At 48.5% G+C, this 24,075-nt stretch overlaps 1 protein-coding gene, 1 long non-coding RNA gene and 1 pseudogene across 2 annotated transcripts; 2 read left to right on the plus strand and 1 right to left on the minus strand.

The window, feature by feature from the left end:
• Window positions 1–640: 640 nt before the first annotated feature.
• On the plus strand, window positions 641–1,082 carry LOC142835752 (small nuclear ribonucleoprotein G pseudogene; annotated as a pseudogene).
• A 9,569-nt stretch (window positions 1,083–10,651) lies between these two features.
• On the minus strand, window positions 10,652–12,221 carry Cebpe (CCAAT enhancer binding protein epsilon). Its single transcript, XM_075949789.1, has 2 exons — window positions 11,712–12,221; window positions 10,652–11,122 (listed from the first exon to the last, which is right to left on the minus strand). Exons 1-2 carry the CDS (start codon window positions 12,219–12,221, stop codon window positions 10,787–10,789), a joined length of 846 nt encoding a protein of 281 aa, XP_075805904.1. The 3' UTR covers window positions 10,652–10,786.
• A 2,933-nt stretch (window positions 12,222–15,154) lies between these two features.
• On the plus strand, window positions 15,155–24,069 carry LOC142835542 (uncharacterized). Its single transcript, XR_012907909.1, has 3 exons — window positions 15,155–15,172; window positions 23,720–23,785; window positions 23,963–24,069. It is a non-coding gene; the product is annotated as an uncharacterized LOC142835542 (long non-coding RNA).
• The last annotated feature ends 6 nt before the right edge of the window (window positions 24,070–24,075 follow it).

The following is a 24,075-nucleotide window of genomic DNA, read 5'->3' on the forward strand; positions in this document are numbered from 1 at the left end:
TCTTTTTTTTTTTTTTTGAGGCAGGGTTTCTCTGTGGCTTTGGAGCCTGTCCTGGAACTAGCTCTGTAGACCAGGCTGGTCTCGAACTCACAGAGATCCGCCTGCCTCTGCCTCCCAAGTGCTGGGATTAAAGGTGTGCGCCACCGCCGCCTGGCCTGTTAATGTCCTTTTGACCAAGTGCTCTAGTGCACCCATTTTAAGGATGAATATACTTAAAGGATCGCTACGGGGGTAAGCGAGGAGCTGTAAAGCGCTAACAGTGCCCAGGGCACGAGACAGCCCAGCAGTTCAGACAGTGGCTCTCACCCTTCCTAATGCTGGGACCCTTTTTTTGGGGGGGTGGGGCTTTAATACAGTTCCTCAAGTTGTGGTGACCCTCAACCATAAAATGATTTTGTTGCTACTTCATAACTGTAATTTTGCCACTGCTATGAACTGTGATGTAAACATCTGATAGCAGGATTCCTGATTCCCAGCTCCCATGTCAGGTGCCTCACAGCCATCTGCAGCTCCAGCTCCAGGGCTAACCAGGGATTCTGGCCTCCAATGGCACTCTTGAGCAAGAAAACAATATATGTTAGGAGGGGAAGGCTGCAGTCAGAATGTAAAGAAATAAATTCTAGGTCAGACACCAGCGCCCGGCCTGCCGTGCGTGCATCTGTAAGGCTGCCCGCTCCTTTCCGTCGTGTCGAGCCCGCTGAAGAGCGGCCATGAGCAAAGGCCCACCCTCCCGAACTGAAAAAATTTATGGACAAGAAGTTATCATTGAAGTTAAATGGTGGCAGACATGTACAAGGCATACTTCGGGGCTTTGATCCCTTTATGAATCTTGTCATTGATGAGTGTGTGGAGATGGCAACTAGTGGGCAACAGAATAACATAACATCGGCCTGGTGGTCATACGAGGAAACAGCATCATGTTAGAAGCCTTGGAAAGAGTCTAAACAATGGCTGTTCAGCAGAGGAGTCCACATACTTCCCCGAAGGACTGTTTGACTTGGGTGTAGAATTGGGTCATGTACATTTTTAATAAAAACAAAAACAAAAAACCTTTTTGCTAAATAAACTTTTGTGATACTCAGAAAAAAGAAGAAATAAATTCTAAAAAAGAATTTATATTATACGGTCTAGGGAAAGGTCCTGTTTTCATTTTCACCAGAAGAAAAAAAATCACACACACACACACACACACACGCGCGCGCGCGCTGAAATCAGAGAATTTAGAATTTAAAAGATTATTATTATTAGCTGTACAGGCTTGAAGGGACTCTTTTTCTTTGTCTAAGACAAATACAGATTTCTCCAGCTGTCTGAAGACCTTTCATCTGAAAAACGACAGCAACAAAACCAAACAAACCAAAAAGCTCCCACTGAGTAGTATTTGTGTGAAGGCTTCAGCAGGCCTGGCCCACTTCTGGCGGTTCTCCGCAGCCACTCCTGTTCTTTGCTGCCCCCTTGTGGCCGTGCTGGGAGAGACCTTACCCTGCTGGAGTAGGGGCTGTCCTTACTGTCACAAAGGCTGCGGGAGTGGAGGGTGGAACTTGCTACGCCCCAGCAGAAGAAGCACAGGGACACCTTATTTTTCCTGCACTGCGTGCCTATAAGTAGTTTATATGACACCCGTCAGATCAGACAGAGCCTACTGTAGAAGACAGTGAACGAGGGCATACTGTCAACCCTGCATGGAAACGCCTGGAAGAAAAATTCCTTGCCCCGGCTTTGCTCCAGATCCAAGCTGTCCACCCACTGGGGTTTTCTTTATTCCCCAGAGAAGAGAACATTCATACCCCCTCCCCCAAGACAGGGTTTCACTGTCGTTTTAGAGCCTGTCCTGGAACTAGCTCTTGTAGACCAGGCTGGCCTCGAACCCACAGAATCTACCTGCCTCTACCTCCCAAGTGCTGGGATTAAAGGCATGCGCCACCACCGCCTGGTGAGAACATTCATTGTCTTCCAACAACAATTATTTCTCATCTTTAAAAACAGGTTTTTGTTTGTTTATTTGTTTGTTTTTCTCAGACAGGGCTTCTCTGTGTAATAGTCCTAACTGTCCTGGAACTCACTTTGTAGATCGGGCTGGCCTTGAACTCACAAAGATCTGTAGCCTCTGCCTCCCAAGTGCTGTGATTAAATGAGTGTGCCACCACTGCCTGGCCTTTTTTTTTTTTTTTTTTGAGAAGCTATCACTTGAACTCAGGATTCTCCCAACTCTTTTCTTTGAAATTCAGTGCTGCAATCACTTTTAAAATGCATTACTATGCCCAATTCTACTTTTTTTAAAACATATTTAGTCTTCCTTCCTTCCTTCCTTCCTTCCTTCCTTCCTTCCTTCCTTCCTTCCTTTCTTTCTTTCTTTCTTTCTTTCCTGGTTTTTTGTTTGTTTGTTTTTTTGAGACAGGGTCTCTCTGTGTAGCCCTAGCTGTCCTGGAACTAGCTCTGTAGACTAGGCTGGCCTCGAACTCACAGAGATCCGCCTACATCTGCCTCCCGAGTTAGTCTTCCTTTTTAAGCTTTATCTATTTTATGTGTATAAGTGTTTTACCACCCTGTGCATGTGTCCCCTGGAACTGGAGTTGCAGGTGATTGTGAGTGTGGAGAATGAACTCAGGTCCCCTTGCATGGGGCGCAAACGCTCTTAGCTACTGAAACCTCTTCATTGCCCCAGCTCCATCTTGACTTTTGTGAGCCTGTGCTTTTCTACCAGACTTCAGAGAGAAATAGTCTTACTCATCTCTTTGAATGCGTGTGAAGTAACTATGGAGGGCTGGTGGAGGTGAGAAGATGAGGATGAGGCAGGAGAAGGAGGTGAGGAGTTATGCTAACAGCCATTGTCACAGCAAGCACATTTCATATCCTGACATTGTTCCAAACATTGTATACCCCTGTGAGGCTTCCAGAAACCTTAGGAGGATTAGGTATTATTGCCATTATCTCAATTTTACAATCTGGGCACAACAAAATTAGGCAATCAAATAATTGTGTAGGATTCCAACCCTAGACTCCTCATCACACCAACTACACAGTATGGCTTCTCAAATTCACCCAGAGAAGCAGAGGTTACGTTAAGATGGAAGGAGAGACAGGAGAGACAGAGGAGAAAAGGTGGTGACCAGAGGGAAGGTGGATAGGTCAGGGGTGATAAGAGGTTGGAGGATAATGGAGAAAATACGAGGGAGCACAGTCAACACTGGTGGTGGCATTGCCGCTGTGGTGGCGACACCGGGTGGTGCTCTGTCCAGCAGGCACTCTGTCAGCTCCTTTGCCCCTCCACCTCTAACATTCTTGTCCTCCGTTCCACTCAAGTGAGATAGTCCCAGGCTGTGCCCAGAGCCTTATCATCGCTAGAAACTGAAACATCTACGAAATAACGGAATCAAACACCCCTCTCTGATATGATCTCTTTTCCTTAGGGTTCGTTGCTAGGTTGGCTCACTGCAGCTGTTGGACCCTTCTTTTCTTTAGTCTCCCCTTCTCTGCCTTAGGGTGTAGACTCTCTGATGAAGTTCTTTCCTGAACCTCTTCAACTCCTCTTCCCTGTCTATCCTTTCCACCCAACCTCCCTAGTTGAGCACCAACCTTAGACAGATCCAGCGTTTGCCTGCGTTTGTATCTGAGCAGCTAAGGACCAGAGGAAATCATTCCAGAAGACAGACCATTGCTGCTCTAAAAACGCTCATCACCAGCACCAACTGTGTGCTCCCAAACCAGAAATCTCAGCCACCAGCTCTCTCCTCCTCCCCTTAGCAACTGGGATTTGTTGTTGTTTGTTGGGTTTTTGTTTTGTATTTTGGAGACAGGGTTTCTCTGTGTAACATCCCTGGCTGTCCCGGAACTCACTCTGTAGACCAGGCTTCCTGGGTGCTGGTTTAAAGGCAGCATACTACTGCCTGGCTGCAACTGGAATTTTGTACCTTCCTTCATGCCGAAGCCTCTCCTGCAGCTCAGCCACTTTTAGGGGCTTCTTCTTTTTTTTTTTTCACAACGAAAAATAAAAACTCCATGATAGTAACATCCTCTGTCTACTACAAGTCTTTTCATTATTTTAAGATGGGGGTCTTGCTTTGCTGACAGACTGGCCCCAAACTTACTATTGTCCCTTCTTAGCTAACTGAGTGCTAGGATTGCAAGTTTGCTTCACCATGCCCAGCCAAAGCTATTTTTAAAAATTATCACTAGTTTTGGTGTTTTGAGACAGGGTCTCACTATGTATAATCCCTGGCCTTGAACTTGCTAAGTAGACCAGACTGGCCTCAAACTCATAGAGATCCTCTTGCCTCTGCCTCACGAGGCTTAGAGGTATGTGTCTCCATGCCCAACTCAACCCTATGTGTTTCAAATTCTTTGCAACATGTTAAAAACAAACAAACAAAACCCATTTATTTTGGAGGTCAGAGAGTTGGCTGCTCTTGCAGAGGACCTGGGTTGAATTCCCGGCACCCACATGATAGCTCACAACCATCCAGAACTCCAGTTCCTGGGGAGCTGATACCCTCTTCTGACCTCTTTGGTCATCAGGAATGCATGTGGTACACACATATATATGCAAGCAAACACTTGTTTATATAAAATACAATAAATAAATCTAAAAATAAAATTTAAAAAGTAGTGTGTGTGTATATATGTCTGTATGTGTGTGTCTGTCTGTGTGTCTGTGTGTGTGTCTGTCTGTGTGTCTGTGTGTGTGTCTGTGTGTCTGTATGTCTGTCTGTCTGTGTGTGTGCCTATGTGTGTGTGTGTGTGTGTCTGTGTGTGTATGTCTGTGTGTGTATGTGTGTCTGTATGTGTCTGTGTGTGTATATGTGTGTCTGTGTGTGTATGTCTCTGTGTGTATGTGTGTCTGTATGTGTGTGTCTCTGTGTGTGTGTTTGTGTGTGTATGTGTGTATGTCTGTGTGTGTCTATGTCTGTGTGTAGGTGTGTCTGTATGTGTGTGTCTGTATGTGTGTGTGTTTGTGTGTCTGTGTGTGTCTGTGTGTGTCTGTGTGTGTATGTGTGTCTGTATGTGTGTGTCTCTGTGTGTGTGTTTGTGTGTGTATGTGTGTATGTCTGTGTGTGTGTATGTCTGTGTGTAGGTGTGTCTGTATGTGTGTGTCTGTATGTGTGTGTGTTTGTGTGTCTGTGTGTGTATGTGTGTCTGTATGTGTGTGTCTCTGTGTGTGTGTTTGTGTGTGTATGTGTGTATGTCTGTGTGTGTCTATGTCTGTGTGTAGGTGTGTCTGTATGTGTGTGTGTTTGTGTGTCTGTGTGTGTCTGTGTGTGTATGTGTGTCTGTATGTGTGTGTCTGTGTGTGTGTATATGTGTGTCTGTGTGTGTATGTCTGTCTGTCTGTGTGTGTGTCTATGTGTGTGTGTCTGTGTGTGTGTATGTGTGTCTGTGTGTGTATGTCTGTGTGTGTATGTGAGTCTGTATGTGTCTGTGTGTGTATATATGTGTCTGTGTGTGTATGTCTGTGTGTGTATGTGTGTCTGTATGTGTGTGTCTCTGTGTGTGTGTTTGTGTGTGTATGTGTGTATGTCTGTGTATGTCTATGTCTGTGTGTAGGTGTGTCTGTATGTGTGTGTGTTTGTGTGTGTGTGTGTCTGTCTGTGTGTGTGTGTGTCTAGCCATTTGTGCCATGTGCAAACAGGAGCCGTTCTTTCCCTTTCCTGTCAGGTTCTGGGCATCAAGCTCGTGCCAGGTTTGGCAGTATGTGCCTCCATCTACTGAGCTCTCTTACCTGCTCCTTATTTTTATTTTTCCCTTTCTGAGAGAGAGAGAGAGAGGCGGGTTTCTCTTCCTTTGGAAGGGCAGTCTTTCCATTATGCTCTGGATCCCACCCGAGGGAGCTTGGGAACTCTAGCTGCAGCCATGCTGGGCTTAATTCCGGGCACCCCTCTCCCTGCCAATCTATCCTGTCCCACTCCAACCACAGACTGTGACGTGACTGATAATGACTTGCTTAGGAACAACTATCTCTATGTGGGAAACCCTGCTTTTTGCCAGACTTACCTCTTGAAATCTGTTTCTATGTTATTCTCTCAAACATGCCTTTCCTAGTCCTTACATTTAAAGCATGTGCCTTAATTGAAACCTGCCACTGGCGCCAGGTGTGGTAGTATATACCTGCAATCCCAGGACCTGCCAGACTGAAGCAGGAGGATTAAGAGTTCAAGTCCAGCCGGGTGGTGGTGGCACACACCTTTGAGACAGAGGCAGGTGAATCTTTGAGTTCAAGGCTAGTCTGATCTACCGAGTGAGTTCCAGGACATCCAGGGCTACACAGAGAAAAACTCTCAGAAACAAAAAAAACAACCTAACAACCAACCAAACAAACAAACAAATAAAAAAGAGTCCATATCCAGGCTGGACTACCGTAGTGAGACCCCCATCTCGCAACGAACAAAAATGATCACAAATCACTTCTATTTTAACCACACAGCAATGGTCCCAATCTAGAAATCTCTATTTATGATAACATGCTTGTCTGCCACCCTTATTAACTGTAAACTTTACAAGAGCAAAGACGAACCTCATTTAGCCTGTAGCTCCTAATGGAAGAAAAGTGCCTGGCCAAGAGTAAGTGTTCCATGTGGTGAGGACAAAGATAGGAAAAAAAGTTGAGTGTGTCGGAATATGCCTGAAATCTCAGCACTCAGGAGGCTGAGGCAGGAGGATTGCTTTGCATTCTAGGCTAGTCTGGGCTTCAGCCTAAGAGACTCAAGAAACAAACACAAAACCAGAAAGCGAGGCTGGCGGTGGAACTCCAAGGTTCAGATAGGCGCGCTCAGTGCTAGCCTGCGAAGGTTTCCAGACCCTGAGTGGGCTCCTTGGAGGCTCTTGGGGGCCATGATACTTTGGAGGTTTGAAGGCAGGGTGGGTGGGTGGAGCTAGCCTTTATCTTGGAGTGCAGCCCTAGCTAGCCTCAGATGTTGACAGCTGGAGCTAGCAGGGGTTTTGCAAACCTTCCCAGTTGCAGAAGGCCAGCAGTCTGTGGGACAGGTGGGTGGGGCCGAGCTTATCTCCCAAGTACAGTCCTAACCTCAGATGGTAACAAAAGGGGAGCTAGCTGAAGTTTTGCAAACCGTCCCGATTGCAGCAGTGTTTGGATGGCCTGGCCGGGGTGACCAAGCCATTAGGTGTTGGGGGGAATGATGGGGATTTTGAATTTGAGCCTTTGGATGAAGCTTAGCTTTAAGGGCACTGGGGTGGAGCCATGCTATATATGGCTTGCCTCTGCCTGCATCATGACCTGGCTTCTTTTTAGGACAAGTGAGAAGTCACAGCTCTGCAGGTGGGTCTTCCCCTGCAAGCAGGGCCTTCCCCTGCCAGGACAGAGGATCCTTCCCCTGCTCCATAAGTCACTGCTGTTGGTCATTTTAATAAAGTCAAGTTGCTGCTGTCCTTCAAATACACCCACCTTCTTTCCCCATGGAGAGAATTTCTCACCTGCCATTGGGTTTCTGAGGTCAGGCTAGGGCATACTGTGTAGGTTAGAACACTTTGAGTTTGGAGGAGGGGTTGGCTGGCTGGAGACTAGTGACTGTCCAAGGGGAGGACACAGGTCCTCGGCCCCGCTGTCTCATTCCTCTACGCTAGCGTCTTCTCACAGGCTTGGAGCAGGGCACGGGGTGGAGGTGGAGAGGCCCCTTTCCACCACAACCCCAACGGGGATCTTGCAACACTGGGCTGGGGGCCCTGGGGGCTGGGGTGAGGCAATCTCTGGGGGTTGGGAGGTGTGCGCTGAAGGGGGCCGCTTTCACAAGCGCTGCTGCCTGACCTTGGCAGACTCACCTTGGGCAGCTTCCTCCCTCGTGGTATCAGTATCTCCCCACAACCTTCCTTCTCACCGGCTTCCCCATAGCCTGAGCTCGAGTCTCAGTTCAGGGCTCTTGTCCTTTACCTCGGTTCTGCTCAAAGAAGGAAAAGTGGCCAGAACGGACATGGGGTTGGTGGTGGGAGTGAGGCTGGGGGCTTAATGTGCTGGTTTTCATGGGTTCTCAGTCTTTGGTCCTGGAGCCTTTCCAAACTCTGGCAGGGGTTGGCCAAGTGCCCCTCCCTCCATTCCTCCTGCTAGTCCTTGGACAGCCCTGAGAGGTCACTCTCAGGTCAAAGATGAAGCCAGCTAGACTCCCAGCACAGGTAGCAGTCAGGGCAGAGGGACCACAGCTATTCCTTGCTGTGGAGGGGGTATTTTCAGAGTGCCCAGCTGTACTTATCGCCTGCCCTTCATCTCTCTTCCCTGCGACCATCAACCTCCTTGAAAGTTTTTAGGTTTCAACTTAAATGTCACTTCCTCCAAGAGGCCTTTAACTTTCCTAGCCGAGACAGTACCTGTTAATTTGATTTTCCCCACAGGCACATTCGAATGGGATAATGAGAATAAAAGTACTTTATAATGGTCTCCAAGGAGAGTCTTGGAAAACCACAGGAATGGCAGGTACCAGGGTTCAATAGCAGGGGAGCCATTGCCACCTTAGGGCCCTAAGGACAGGGGAATGCTAAGAGAGAGGCCAGAAGAGAGGCTCTGTCTCTGTTCCTTTAGCCTTCTCTTTCCTACGCCACTGCCCCCTCACCTCCAGGCAGCCTCCTGAGAGCAGAACAGCCCATGAAGGGACAGAGAGCAGAGGGGTGGGTGGAAGGGCCGTGGAGACAGGAGGCAGGCTTGTCTATTACCTTTTCCTTCCTAGTCCTGCAGCCTAGTCCTCCGCAAAGAAGCTTGGCAGTATCTGTTGAATAATTGACTTTGATCGAAGCCAGCTAACATCGGCTAGAGCCGCCTGCAAGCGGCGAGACAGAGTCGGACAGAAAAGGAGTGGGCTGTGTTTGATTCCTCTTCATATCTCATCGGGATCTCACTGGGGAGACAGCTTCTTCAGCTTCATTGCCAATTAAAAAGACACTCTTAGGAGTGACAGGTCACTGAGGGGCTGGAAGGAGACACAGCTCAGAGCCATGGGAAAGACACTTAGACAAAGCAACTAATGCCTTCAAAAGGGGTCCAGGAGAGGGTGGGGTGGTCCTAAGTCAAGTGGAGGGAATCGGGAGACTGGGCCATCAGCTTCATTTGGTGCAGCCCCCTGTTACACATCCCAGGGGGTGAAGGCAAGGTAAGATTTCCCAGGTTTCATAGAGACGGCCACCTTCACCCCTTTACCCAAGCAGCATCCATCAGACCTTCCACCCAAAGGTTCAAGCCTGTCCTCCCTAAACAGAGTGTGGCTGAGGACCTGAGGGCACAGGGAGAAGAGAAGGTACTGAGACAGAAGTGGGAAGAGTTTTGGCCAAGATTAGCCTGGTGCACACTGATATCTGAGATGTCTGATAGCTTGGACCACTGAGGTCTGATGTGGAAAGGGAATCAGATCTGTGATCTATGTATACCATGCCCATCCCCCTGCCTCAGCTCTCACCCCGTCTAGTCTCCAGCACGGTGGGACAATTCACTGCTACTCTTTTGCGGGGCTCATGGCAGAACCGAGGGTCTTGTGGCTATTAGACAAGCACTCTGCCAACTCCGTCCCATCCCCAGCCCTCAGAATTCTCTCATGTGCCACATCTGCGTGCTGTTTGTCCCTGAGGGGAGGATGTGAGAGGAAAGACAAGCATCGCGTTGAGGTGGTGAAGGACTGAGCGAGCTCTTATCCCTTTTGGCCCTCCTTGCTTTTATCTACAAGTGTGGCTCACACTATCTGGCTTTTCTGAGGGCAAAGCTCGCACAGATGATCTCTTGAGGTCTCTCCTAGAACCTCTTGAGATCTGTGATTTCACTGAGCTATTTTTGATTCTGACTCTACGTAGTTCTGTGATTCTAGGAGGTCTCCTCCTTGCTCTGAGGCCCCAGGCTCCTCACCTGCAAAAAGAGAAGTTTAGAGGAGGTCTGACGTCTTTTTGTTTCTAGCAAAAATGGAGCCAGAACAAAGAGTCACGCTCACCACATGTCAAAGCCCATTTTCCTGTGAAAATAGCAAATGGGAAGGTACTGAGATTCCTCCTGTGCAGATGAGGAAACTGAGGCACTGGGAGGAGAGGGAATTGGTCCAGGATCAGATAACCAATCAGTCAGAGATGCAAACCGAGACTCAATTATTGTACAGTTTTGCTTCCTGGGCTGCAGTTCTGTGGGGGAAGAAAACCCTTGAAATGTGGGGGTTTCACATATTAACTGATTTCTCCCTGTGTTAGGGAATCAGTGCCCTAGGGGATGAGAGAAAGAGAGGAGCCGGGCTGTGGAACAAGACAAAAGAGATGGAGTGCTGGGTCAAGAGCTAAGGGACCACGAGTATGGCAGAGCCGTCAGGAAGTCACATGGGAAAAGAACTCCAGGCCTTAAAGTAAGGGAGCATGCCTAGGTCAGAGGGCTCAGCACTGGAGCTGTGTAGTGCTGGGATCACCCGAACCCCAGAATTCTTTAAAGACAGCGTGCAGAGGCTGCTCCAGGCCCTGGCATGCACGGTGGTGGTACTGAGCATGCACAAAGGCCCAAGCAGGTGGAAGGACACGGAGGTGAAGTGACAGGCCTGCAGCTTGGCTTGAGGGTGTGACAGAGAGATGTGGGCAGCATTTGGACATAGGGACAAGAATATGTGGACCTAGCCACATGTATGCCCAGGCCACAGACCAGTGAACAGCTCCAGCATCAAGCCACAGTGTAGTTTATTCAGCCTCAGAATCATTAAGGTCCCGACCTTCCCAGCTACTGGCTGTCATTGTCCATGATCCCTGTTTTAGGCTTGGCCTATTGAGGACTCTGGGGACCTAGGAGGGAGGGGGTCGGCAGGGTTTGGTGTCCACAGTCTGCCAGGCAGGCTCAGCTGCAGCCCCCCACGCCCTTGATAAGGCTGGCGGCCTCAGGGATCTGGCGGAAGAGGTTCCGAAGGGTGTCTAGCTCCTGGGTGAGCTGCTCCACACGGCTTCGCAGACGTTCATTTTCAGCCATGTACTCCAGCACCTTCTGCTGCGTCTCCATAATGCGCCTCTTGGCCTTGTCCCGGCTCTTGCGCACTGCTATGTTGTTGCGTTCCCGTCGCAATCGGTACTCGAGGCTGTCTTTGTTCACTGCCTTCTTGCCCTTGTGTGAGGGCCCAGCTGGGGAGGGCGCCTTGAGAAGAGGGCTGCAGGGAGGGGCAGCAGCAGCCACGGGGGCCTGGAGGGTAAGTCAGAGGGACAGAGAAGTGAGTGTCCACCAAGAGGCAGAGAAGAGGCCGAGCAGGAATCCTAGCAGCAAGCGCATACTTGGGGCTTCCAAGGAATACAGGCTCCCAGGCAGCTCCGCCATCTCCCAGACATCGCCCTGACCCTGTGAAAGACGACAACCCAGATGCACATGGTCCTGACGGAGCTCAAAGCTTTCTTTCCTGCTCTCATATTCTCTGAGGACACTTTCCTCCGGTTTGTCTGTTGTAAGTCTCCTGTTCTACAATTCTACAATCAGCAGCATTTCCTCTTCCAGAAGCGGACAGTGGAGAAACAAGACAAGGGGTGGAGTGGACCGACAGCAGGGAAGCGGGTCCAGGCCGAGATCAGGGCAGAGCAGCTCCCACAAGGTCTTCGGGACACAGTGGAGTATGCAGAAGCGAATACACAAGAGGGAGGAAAGAAGGCCTTAAGGTGGGGAGTTTTCACAGAGGAGCACCAAACGCAGACTTCTTAGGTAAGCCCCAAGTCAGAGTCCCCTCATCCAAACACCTTGCTCCAGCCCGCGGTGGAAAGAGGGAGAGCTGTCTTGGTCTTACCTTGAGGACGCGTAGGGGCTGGCCAGGTGCTGCCAGGCTCGGGGGAAGGTGCACCGCTGTCTGCCCACAGTGTGCCACTTGGTACTGCAGGGGATTGTAGCCACCTCGGCTGGTGCCTCGGCTGCCCTCTGGCCCACGAGGCTCCTCCTTCACAGCCACAGCCCTGGGGTCGTAGCTCCCCGGGTTACCGTAAATGCCAGGCCCCAAAGCCTTCCTATCTGGGCCAAATGTATGTGAGGGATAAGCAAATGGCCGAGGGTCAGCCGGCAGGTAGTGAGGGAACGAAGGGGTTCCTGGGCCCTTAAGGCTTCGGGCTTCCGGCGCTGGCTTCATGGCAAAGAGGTCAGAAAGTAGCTGTTCTTCCCCAGACTCGATGTAGGCAGAGAGGTCGATGGAGGCCTCATGCTCACACATGTCCCCCAGTTCCCCAGGCCCAGCTCGACCCCCTGAGAACTCGAGTGGCTGCTGGCCACCCCGAGGCTCACACTCATAGTAGGTCCCGTGGGACATAGCCGGCCCGCCCCCTTGGCTCCCCGCCCCTGGGTTCTGTGCTGGGGCACTTCTTGGGATGCTCACCCTGTCCTCTCTTGATCTTCCCCCGACCCTAGCGTTGCCCTAGGTCTGACCTCTCTGGGCTTTTCTGTCACCCACTCCTACGTGGCTTTTCTCCTCCTCCACTGCTTCCTTTTCCTTCTGTAGTCAGTGCTTCTCCTTTCTTCCCTTTTCCCCTCTCTCCTTAGTGTGAGTCAGGGAGGGGCAGGGCACACCCCAGAGGGAGGGGTGCTTAGCAGTTAGGGCGCTCTTTGGCGAGGCCCCAGCCAAAGTCCAGAAGTTGTTGTTTGGGAAAATGTCCCCTCTTGTCCTGTGAGCCCAAGGGATTCCAACCCCTTGTCCAGGGTAGCTCCTCTGAATGTCTGTCTTCTTCCAAAGAGATCTGTGTAGAGTAAGGCACCAAGCCACAGCCAATAGAGAAAGCAGTCCTCCAATGCCAGCTTAGTCTAAACTCCTCCCTTGACACATCTTCTTCCCTGTTCCCCCCAGTCCTGAACTCCACCTACCCTGGGGTAAGTCAGTTCCTTGTGTAGCCCCACCTCCCACAGCATTCTCCTGGCCATCATTGTTTGAGGGGTTCAGGACCAAGTCACCCCTGGCCCGAGCACAGGTACACTCATTTGTTAGTTTTGAGACGGGGTCTCACTACATAGATCAGGCTGGCCTTGAACTCACGGAGTTCTGCCTGCCTTTGCCTCTAGAGTGCTGCTTTAGTAAGGGCTTTGGCTAGGACTTTGTACAGGGCTTGTGTACATGTTTCTCATCCTGGCTTCCACAGACTGCCTGGACATAGCTGAGGTTTCTGGTCAAGACATGAGCCCTGTACCTCAGGCCCAGGCAGGCTGCTGCCCTAGAACCAACAGACAGGATCTGCTGGAGGCTCCAGTTGCTTCACCTTCACTGAAAGAGACTCAGGCTGACCCCACCCCACACTGACTGGAGGCTCTGCCCCCTACTTCCTGTGCTCTGGGGAGTATGCAGGCTCTGGAGCTCACTGGAGCTCCCCTTGCTGTCTTTCCTTCTGCATGACTCTTTTCTGACCTCTAGTGTGTGTCTCTCTGGTCCACTTCCTCTTGTAAGCTTGAGAAGTCTTCTCTTGAGTCCTCACCTCCTCCTGGGGCTGTTTCTGGGTCTATGGGAGAAGCCCGAAACTGCTCAGCTGCACCTCTTGCTGGTCCCCAAACTTGGTTTTTCTTTTCCCTTTGGGATTGCCTTGTGCCCTGCAGGCAGAGGCATCTGCTGTGGCTGGGCTTTTACTCAAGCTTCAGGCAGGGCTCTAAGGCTAGTAGCAAGAAAAGAATACATAGAAACGAGAAATGTGTTACTTTTCAGTTTTTTAGACTGAGGCTCCCTGTTTGCCTAAGCTGGCCTTGAACTGTCAGTCTTCCTGCTTTAGCCTCCCTAGAGTTGAGTTGACAGGTGTGTCATACCTCCTGACTCTTTTATTACTAGCAGATGCTCTGGGGAGAGGGACAGAATTTTTTAATAACTTTATTTTTATTATTTTAAATTGTAGGTGTGTGCGTGCGTGTGTGTGTGCATGCGCGTGCATGCATGTGTGAATATGTGCACACTTCCAGGTGCCCAGAAGATACCAGAAAGGAAGCCAGAGATATTACATTTCCTGGAGCTGAAATTACAGACAGTTGTGAGGCACCCAATATAGGTGCTTGGAGCCAAACTCAAGTCCTCTGGAAGATCAGTAGTGCTCTTAACCACTGAGCCATCTCTCCAGTCCTAGGAACCAGAACATTTTCTAAGGTGAGTATTCCAAGGACCAGGTAACGGTGAGGGGCCACAGCAGGGGTAAGCTTGCATAGCATACATCTGTCATTGAACACTAAAATCAAACTGCAGATGTAACTTGTCTATAAGTCAGACACTGTATCCTTGATAGAACCCTCCATCCCATCCCCTCCAATGTAACAATTTGCCCCACATGCTCTGAGTGCAGCCTGAAATATGATCAGATATGTTTCCTCCAAAAGCCCTGACCAAGCAGGGGGAGGGCAACCCGTATCCTAGACGCAGCGCACCGGAAGCGGTGGGGCAATTTCTGCTCTTTATTGTACAGGTTCCTGCCAAAAGGGTACCAAAGCTAAGAGATTTCAGTTTGGTGACCTGTCGCCATTGGCCACTAGATGACGATATTGCTTCCTAAATGCTATACTGTCGGTACTGCAATAATCTGGAACCAGGTGGACAGCAGGGGGCAGCCTTTCTCAACCCTGCTACCAGCCCTGAAAGCTCAGGTTTGGAAAGCAGGAAAAGGAAGTTTAGGATTGGGGATTCAGTCAGGTTATTGATAGTGTGGGAAGGCTAGGGGATTGGTGCCAGGACCTGTCTCAAAGAGAAACTATGTTCCCTCCTTGGCTGTGGAATAACGATAATGGGTGGGTCCCGTGTCATCTGATAAATTAATGCTTTATTTCAACCGATGAAACATGCTTTCTCTCTCTCTCTCTCTCTCTCTCTCTCTCTCTCTCTCTCTCTCTCTCTCTCTTCTCTTTGGTTTTTTCGAGACAGGATTTCTCTGTAGCTTTTGGAGCCTGTCCTGGGACTAGCTCTTGTAGACCAGGCTGGCCTCAAACTCACAGAGATCCACCTGCCTCTGCCTCCCGAGTGCTGGGATTAAAGGCGTGCGCCACCACAGTCTGGTGAAATATGCACTTTTTCATGCTGCCCATTTTGCTGTGAGCTAAGGAGAGGAGGCAAAACAGTATTTTTATTTTAATTCTGTCAACAAAGAAAATAAGGTGGAGAGACTATACAAACCCCAGAGGTCGGCTTGCGGATCGCTGAAAGGGCTAGAGGCTTGTTCTTGAAATGGCTCCGGGTCAGAGGGATGGAGTAGGTGTTGCCGTGTGACTCAGGGAATCTTCTTCCGCCAAGCTGGCTGCCTGGAGTAGGTGAGTAGGGGAGAGCTCCAAGGAAGCACTGAATTCCCTGAGGGAGGAGTACAGATAAAGCCAGCAGGAAATGAGGAGGCTGTGTCCTGCAGCTCGTGTCCCTGTGAAAAGAGTGCTGCAGGTGTCTGGACTGTTCAGCTGGCGCTGCCTGCAGGCTAATAATAGCTTTCCTAGTAATTAAGGCATAAGCACTAGGGGTCTAGATAGGGAAGCAGGAAAGGGGGTTGGGAAAGGAGGGAGCTAGGTAGAAACACTGGGAGGTCCTTAGGGAGGGGGGCTTCACACGCAGCTCAGCGGGATCATTTTCCTGTTGCTACTGCAGTTGCTACTGTGTGCATTAACTAAAACAATGGGTGTATATTATCTCAGGTAATTGTGACAGCCAGTGGCTAAGCATAACTATGAAGTTTAAGAGGAAAATGGGCTCAAATCTGCCACTTAACAGCTCTCTGACCCTGGCTAAGCTACTAATCATACTGCAAAATGGCAGTAGTGATGCCTGCCACATGAGATTGTTCAAACCTTGCGACCGACCCAGTGAGCGCTGTCTCTTTCTCTTTTCCTGACCTCTTTACTGCTTTTATGCCTGTCCCTAGAGCTCATACTCCTGCTGTCTTGGAGGTTTCACTGACAAGCATTTTAAAATCTGGGTTTTAAATAGCAGAAACCCATGAGGGTGTGGTGGTGGTGCATGCTTCTAATTCTAGCACTTGGAGAGGCAGAAGCAGGAGGCTCTCTATGAATTTAAGGCCAGCCTGGTTTACATAGTGAGTTTCAGGCCAGTCCAGGCTATTATGTAGAGAGAAAACCCTATCTCAAAAAACCAAAACAACAACAATAACAAAACCAAATAAATTTGTATTTCTTTAACATTAATTTGTTATTATTGGAGGGAAGGTTAAGATACGGTTTTTCTATGTAAACTTAGCTGTCTTGGAGCTCACTCTGTAGGACAGGCTAGCCTAGAACTAACAGAGATGAAGCACAATTAATAAAAACTCAGAGAGAAATTGGGGTTCAATCTGAAGGTCAGAAAAGCAAAACAGCCAGCCATTGGCTCTTACCTCGACCTCAGTCTGAAAAAGGCGATCCTGCCTGCAGGAATCTCAGAAAGAGAATGTGTGTGAGAGCTGTCTCCTATTTTATAATCTTCTCCAGGGCTGGGATTAAAAGCACGTACTGCCTGATTTTCTATGGCAACTAGTGTGGCTCCTGGCATTAAAGGTGTGTGTCACTATTGCCTGGTCTGTAAAGCTGACCAGTGTATCTCTTTTACTCTCTGATCTTCAAGCAAGTTTTATTTATTAAAATACAAATTAAATGTCACTACATAGAGATCTGCCCGTTTATGCCTCCTGAGTACCAGGATTAAAGGCATGTTCCACCATTGCCCAGTTACATTTATTCTTTCTTTCTTTCTTTTTTTCTTTCTTTCTTTCTTCCTTCCTTCCTTCCTTCCTTCCTTCCTTTCTTTCTCTTTCTTTCTTTCTTTCTTTCTTTCTTTCTTTCTTTCTTTCTTTCTTTCTTTCTTTCTGTTTTTTGAGACAGGGTTTCTCTGTGTAATAGCTCTGACTGACCTGGAACTCACTCTGTAGACCAGGCTGGCTTCAAACTCACAGAGATCCGCCTGCCTCTGCCTCCGGAGTGCTGGGTTTAAAACGAAATAAGCCATGTGCCACCACTGCCCGGTTTATTTAGTTTTAAACATTTGCTTTCATCTCCCTTTTGTCTTTCATTTTATTTTATGTGTATGGATGTTCTGCCTGCATGTGTGTCTGTGCACTTCCAGTGTGCAGTGCCCGTGGAAGGCCAGAGGAGGGCGGAGGTGTGCAGTGCCCATGGAAGGCCAGAGGAGGGTGGTGGCTTCCCGAGAACTGAAGTTACAGAGGCTTGTGAGTTGCCACGTGGGTGCTGGGAATCAAACCTCTGTCCATTAAGAGCATCCAGTGCTCTCTTTAAAATTTTTAATAGTATTTTTATAAATATTTTTTTAAAGATTTTATTTATTATGTATACAACAGTCTGCCTCCCTGTATGCCAGAAGAGGGCGCCAGATCTCATTACAGATGGTTTTTTTTTTCTTTCTTTTTTTTGGTTTTTTTCGAGACAGGGTTTCTCTGTGGCTTTGGAGCCTGTCCTGGAACTAGCTCTGTAGACCAGGCTGGTCTCGAACTCACAGAGATCCGCCTGCCTCTGCCTCCCGAGTGCTGGGATTAAAGGCGTGTGCCACCACTGCCCGGCCTACAGATGGTTTTGAGCCACCATGTGGTTGCTGGGAATTGAACTCAGGACCTTGGAAGAACAGTCAGTGCTCTTAACCGCTGAGCCATCTCTCCAGCCCTATAAATATTTTAATTTAAAGACTTTACACTTTTGTTTATTTATTTATTGTTTTGAGACAGAGTCTCTCTACATAGCCCTTGCTGGCCTGGAACTTACTGTATAGGCCAGTATTGAACTCACAGAGTTGTGTTTTTGTCTCCCAAGTGCTGGGATTAAAGGCATGTTCTATCGTGTCTGGTTACTGCTTCATTTTACAAAGCGGATCTTAAACACTTTGTTCAAATGAAATTTAAGGCACTGTTGAAAGGAGTTAATGTGTGATCTCAAGCTAGTGTCAAAAGCACTATCGTGAACATAATGAGGCTTTAGTGAGTTCCTGAAACTGCAAGTGTCAGGTTAGCATCAGGCAGACAACACGTAAGTCACATCTCCTTGTGAAACAGGCATCCACTTGGCATTGCCCCCCCACTCCAGGGCCGCCATCTAGAAGAGGTCTGTGGTATGCCGGTGTGCTCAGTGCCTCCTGTGACTATGTGAGGATAGTGAGCTGAGGGGGTGGGTACCACACTGTGGGATAAAGAGCCTCACCCCCACCCGCCATCTTTCTTTGGTTATTTATTTATTTTAGATTTATTTATTTATTTATTTATTTATTATGTATACAGTGTTCTGTCTGCATGTACATCTGCAGGTCAGAGGAGGGCACCAGATCTCATTACAGATGGTTGTGAGTCATCATGTGGTTGCTGGGAATTGAACTCAGGACCTCTGGAAGAACAGCCAGGGCTCTTAACCGCTGAGCCCTCTCTCCAGCCCTCTTTGTTTTTTTTTTAATATTTTATTTATTTATTTATTATGCATACAATATTCTGTCTGTGTGTATGTCTGCAGGCCAGAAGAGGGCACCAGACCTCATTACAGATGGTTGCCGGGAATTGAACTCAGGACCTTTGGAAGAGCAGGCAATGCTCTTAACCACTGAGCCATCTCTTCAGCCCCCCTCTTTGGTTATTTTTTGAGGTAGATTTTCTCTGCGTATCCCTGGTTGTCCTAGAACTAGCTCTTGTAGACCAGGCTGGCCTCGAACTCACAGAGATCTGCCTGCTTCTGCCTCCTGAATGTTGGGATTAAAGTCAGGCCCCACCACCACCTAGTTTACATCTCTATTTTTAAAAAAATTGAAATTATAATGACATCATTTCCCTCCTTTCCCTTCTTCTCCCTAACCCCTTCCCATATACCCTTCCCTTGCTGGCATTCAAATTCCTGGCCTCTTCTTCCTTAATTGTTGATCTATATATTCCTAAATACATGAATATAACCTATTTAGTCTGTAAAACGTTGCTCGTATGTGTGTGTTTTCAGGGCTGACCATTTGAATTAGGTAACTATTGGAGAGCTCTTCCCGGGGGCAGACTGTTTCTCCACTTCTCAGCATGCCTTGGTTCCTCGTAGCTCTTTGTCTAGGGATGAAGCTTCATAAGTTCCCCCAAAATGTTAGCATGTCTATTGGCGTCATCACTGTTCATGCCATGTTTAGGCAGCCGCGTTGGTGAGGCTTCATGGTGCAGCCTCGCTGACATTTCTACGAGACACACACTCACAGCACACTTCCTGTGTCTCTGGCTTTTACATCCTTTCTGCCTCAGTCTTCCACAACGATCCCCGAGTCTTAGATGCAGGAATTATGCTGTAGATGTATCAGTTGAGACTGGGCTCCAAAAGTCCTCATTTTGACTGGTTGTGGTTTTCTGTGATGTCTTATAAAGAGAAGTTTCCTTGATGGAGAGCGAGGTGTAGGGAGACAAATGTTTAGAATATAGTTATGGATTATCCTGGGTTAGTAAAGTGGTGGTCGTAGGTTCTCCTCCAAGATCCATGACTTCACTAGCTCCAGGTAGCTGGCTGGGTTTCCAATACCAGGAATGACTTCTCTCTTGTTGAGTGGGAATTACCTTTTCTTTTTTGATTTTTTTTTTCAATTTAATCTTATGGGTGTAGGTGTTTTGCCTGCATGTTTGTATGTGCACCACGCGTTTGCCTAGTGCCCATGAAGGTCGGAAGAGGGGCTCTGATCCCTCGGAACTGAAGTTAGGGATGGTTGAGCGTGCGGGTGCTGGAACTGAACCTAGATTCTGTGTAAGAGCAAGTGCTTTTCGCCACTGTGGCATCTCTCCTGCCCCACATTAATTCAGAGGACAATTGTGGGACTCAGTTCTCTCCTTCTGCCACGTGAGTCTCAGGGAGTAAACTCCTGTTGTCGGACTTGGCGGCGAGCGCCTTTACCATTGGAGTCTTCTCACTTGCTCTTGTTTTACTTTTCTTAAAAACTAGGCTCTCATGTAGCCTAGGCTGGCCCCAAATTCACTATATAGCTGAAAATGACTTTTAATTCATTGATCCTCTGCTTCTCTCTTCCAAGTGGGATTGTAAGCATGTGCCACCATGCTCATAATCATCTTGACAACCTTCTTTCTTTCTGGGGGGGGGGACAGGGTGTAGTCCTGGCTGTCCTGAAACTCACTCTATATAACAGACTGGCCTCATATTTACAGAGATCTGTCTGCCTCTGCCTCCCAAATGTTGGGATTAAAGGTGAGCGCCACCACCACTGCCCAGATTTGACAACCTTTTTATTTTTTTCAAACTGGCATTTTGAGCACAGAAGCCCCAGGGAGTACAGGCTCTGGAGATACTTTTGCCTGACCCTGCCGGTCCAGACTGGGAGCCCCATGGGGAGGCGGTCTTCATCCACAGTGGATGGACAAAGAGATGGTCCATGAAGTGCATATTCATCCTTGGCTTCTTCTCCTTGGTATACTTTTCGTTGTTGTTGTCTGGCTTTGTTTCGTCTTCCAAGAGAGTTTCTCTGTTCTTCCAATAACAGAGCACTGGCTGTGCTGGAACTCCCTCTGTAGACCAGGCTGGCCTCGAACTCGAAGATCTGCCTGCCTCTGCCTTTCAAGTATTGGGATTAAAGGTTTTCATCCCCCACCCCACCCCTGTAAGATTTATTTTTATTTTATGTCTATGTCACCATGCGTTCCTTTCTTCCTTCCTTCCTTCTCTCCCTCCCTCCCTCCCTCCCTTCCTCCCTCCTTCCTTCCTTCCTTTTTTTTTGTGGTGGTGCTGGGGATTGAACCCAGGGCACCATGCATACTTGACAAGCATTTTACCAACTGGGCTACATCCCTAGCCCATTTTGCTCTTTGAGAATAGGCTGAGATACTTCTTTTTAATCTTTTCTGTGATGATGATTGTATTCGTTAGGGCTTCTACTGCTGTGATGAAACACCACGACAAAAGCAGCTCCAGAGGAAAGGAATTATTTGGTCTACACTTACGTATCTTAGTCTGTCATTGAAAGAAGTCAGGACAGGAGCTCAAACAGGGCAGGAACATGGAGGCAGGAGCTGATGCAGAGACCATGGAGGAGTACTGCTTACTGGCTTACTCCTGATGGCTCGCTCAGCCTGCTTTCTTACAGAACCTAGAACCACCAGCCCAGGCGCGGTACCACCCAGCAATCACTAGCTAAGAAGATACCCTATGGGTTTGTTTAAGCTCCATCTTATGCAGGCATTTTTTTAAACTGAGGTTCCCCCCTCCGGTGACTTTAGCTTGTGTCAAGTTGACATAAAACTACTAAACAAAACGACCATATTTCCTTAATGAAAATTAAGGATAAGCATGTATTACACTTGTAATCACATCATATTCAGGGCGTGAATGGTTGAGGCAGGAGGACTGCTATGAGTTTGAGGGGAGTCTAAGTACAGAGTGGGACTCTTTCTCAAAAAACAAATGAATTAGCTGCATGTGGTGGCACACACCTTTCTTCCCACAACTTGGGAGGTAGAGGCAGGCGGATCTCTGTGTATTTGAAGGAAGACTGGTCTATAGAGAGAGTTATAGGTTGGCCATGGCTATGCAGTGAGACCCTGTCTCAAAAACAAAAAGAGGCTGGAGATTTGGTTAAGAGTATTGTTGTTCTTGTAGAGGACCTGGGTTTGATTCCTAGTGTCTTACAATCATCTGTAACTTCAGTTCCAGGGGACTCAATGCCCTCTCCTGAATTCTGTGACCACCAGGGATGTACACAGTGCACGCGAGCGTGCGCGCACACACACACACACACACACACACACACACACACACACACACACACACAGGCAACATACAGACACAAAGTAAATGCATTAAAAACCCCCAAACAACAGCAAACTAAAAAGACCCAAACAAAACAAAACGATAAAAGGACTGGAAGACTGACATGTCTGAACACTATTTTATTTTATTTTTTGAGCCAGGGTTTCATTATGCAGCACTTGGCTGGGCCAGAACTCACTATGTAGACCAGGCTGGCCTTGAACTCAGAGATCTGTCTGCCTCTGCTTCCTGAGTGCTGGGACTAAAGGCGTGCTAAAGGCATATGCCACTACATATCTGAATACTCTTCAGAAAACAAGGATTATTTGGAATCTGTGTGATGGCTTGCAAAATTCAGGGATAGACTTGTTATTTCCACAGAAACGGTGACGCCTTTGGACACTGTAACCACAGACCTGTTGCTTAAGTACAGTAATGAACAAATGTGGGCCAGTGACATGGCTGAGAGGGGAGAGCACTTGCCACCAAGTCTGTAGGCTGGCGTTCAAGTCCCAGGGACGGTGGAGTGAAAAGTGAGAAATGACATCTGACCTTGAGACCTGTGTGAGCGCACAAATACACGGAATAAATGCACAAACAAACAAAAACCCTTGAGCAACTATGACTTAGTGACTTCTGAAAGGTTCCTAGAGTGTCTAAAGAAGAAATATTGTCTAAACTCAAAACACCTGAAGTTCCTAGCGCTGAAGGCAACATCAGGGCTAAGACAGAAAAAGGGCTTCAGGCCAGAAAGACGTGCGAGCCGTTCAAGAGACCCACACCTGCGTCTGACCACGCTGAAGATCATCAGATGTCACTTTATTTGGGGAGAGGCAATCCCAGGGACACGTCTCTCCATTACATGAGAGGGAACTGGGGAGGCCTGACCACACCAGAATGGGGGCAACATGGAGGAGACTTGGTGAGGCAGAGAAAGGAAATGGAGGTTCAGAAAGGTTTAGTGGGTGACCTTTGGAGGACTGCCATCCTCTGCTTGTGGGGTAACCGAGGGCACACGGCTGCTCTGTGACCAGCTACTGGCCCAGCATCTCCCCATCCTGGCTTTGTGCCTCCGAGGATGGCAAGCTTTTAGCCTGTCTGGAGTTAAGGACAGCCACAAGCAGGAATGTTGATACCAGGCTAAGAATGGGCGTGGACGTGCCTGTGCCTCAGTTTCCCAGGTGGTGAAGGGTAATTAGTGTCTTGCTGTTCACGCTCCTCCTCCCCACAGGTCTGTAAGCACAGCTGGCTCTGGAATGATGGTGCCCCAGGGGAGGCTGCGGGAGGACTGTAGAGAGGAAGAGGGGCAGAAGCAAGGACCAGATCCAGTCCCATCAACTTTCCAAAGCACCAGGAGGGCCCCAGCTGTCCTGGAACTTGCTATATAGACCAGGCTAGCCTAGAACTCACAGCCAGCCTTTGCCTCTTGAGTGCTGGGATTAGAGGCAAATGTCACTATGACTGGCTAATGTGTGTGTGGTTTTTGTTTGTTTGTTTGTTGTTTTTTTGAGACAAGGTTTCTCTGTAGCTTTGGTGGCTGTCCTGGAACTAGCTCTTGTAGACTAGGCTGGCCTCGAACTCACAGAGATCCGCCTGCCTCTGCCTTCTGAGTGCTGGGATTAAAGGTGTGCACCACCACTGCCCAGCTTGTTTGTTTGTTTGTTTTTTTAACTAACTAAAAAAAAATCTCTAGGGGCCGGCAAAATGGCACTAGCTGCCAATCTTAACTCAAGTTAGATGCACATGTTTCAAAGAAAGAACTCCTGCAAGATGCACTCCTCCACCCAAGTGCTGTGGCACACACACACACACACACACACACACAAATGTAAAAAAAAATTCCCAAGTAAGCACACAAGCTGACCTTAACTCCTCCCCTTTTCTAGTCCTGGCCCAATCTTCTATCCTCCTTCCAGTGACTAAGCTCACAGGAGCTTTTGCTTAGCTGGGTGAACAAGCCTCATCCACAGGCTCCCGGACCCCCTGCGGGCTGTTTCCACAGTGCCACAGAGCCTTTACTGCCAGGCTTTGGGGTGTCACCCCCATCTTGGCCTGGTGCTGGTCCCTGGCCTGTCTGGATGTTGGGGAGTGATGAGCTTTACTTCCTGTTTGCAGGATTTCAGCACGGTGAATGGAATGGGAGCTCCGCAGACCTTCAGGATGCCACAGAAGGGACAAGAGGTAGTTATTGGAAGAAGCTATAGGCTCCGTATTTACTGGGCAGCTCAAAGGTGTGGCAACCGAGACTTTTAGGAACAAAGTCGCAGAAGAACCTGGCAACCAAAGAGTTCTGGATTAAGTAAAAGTGTCCACTGACTCTGATTCAGAAGTCATCTGATTTTTTTTCCCTTTTTTGAGACAGGTTTTCTCTACGTATCCCAGACTGTCCTGGAACTCGATTTCTTGCGAGCCAAGCTGGCCTCGACCCTCAGAGCTCTGCTTGTCTCTGCAGCACGCCACCACCGGCCAGC

This window comes from Microtus pennsylvanicus, chromosome 15 (assembly GCF_037038515.1).
Source record: "Microtus pennsylvanicus isolate mMicPen1 chromosome 15, mMicPen1.hap1, whole genome shotgun sequence".
NCBI classification, from domain to species: Eukaryota; Metazoa; Chordata; class Mammalia; order Rodentia; family Cricetidae; genus Microtus; species Microtus pennsylvanicus.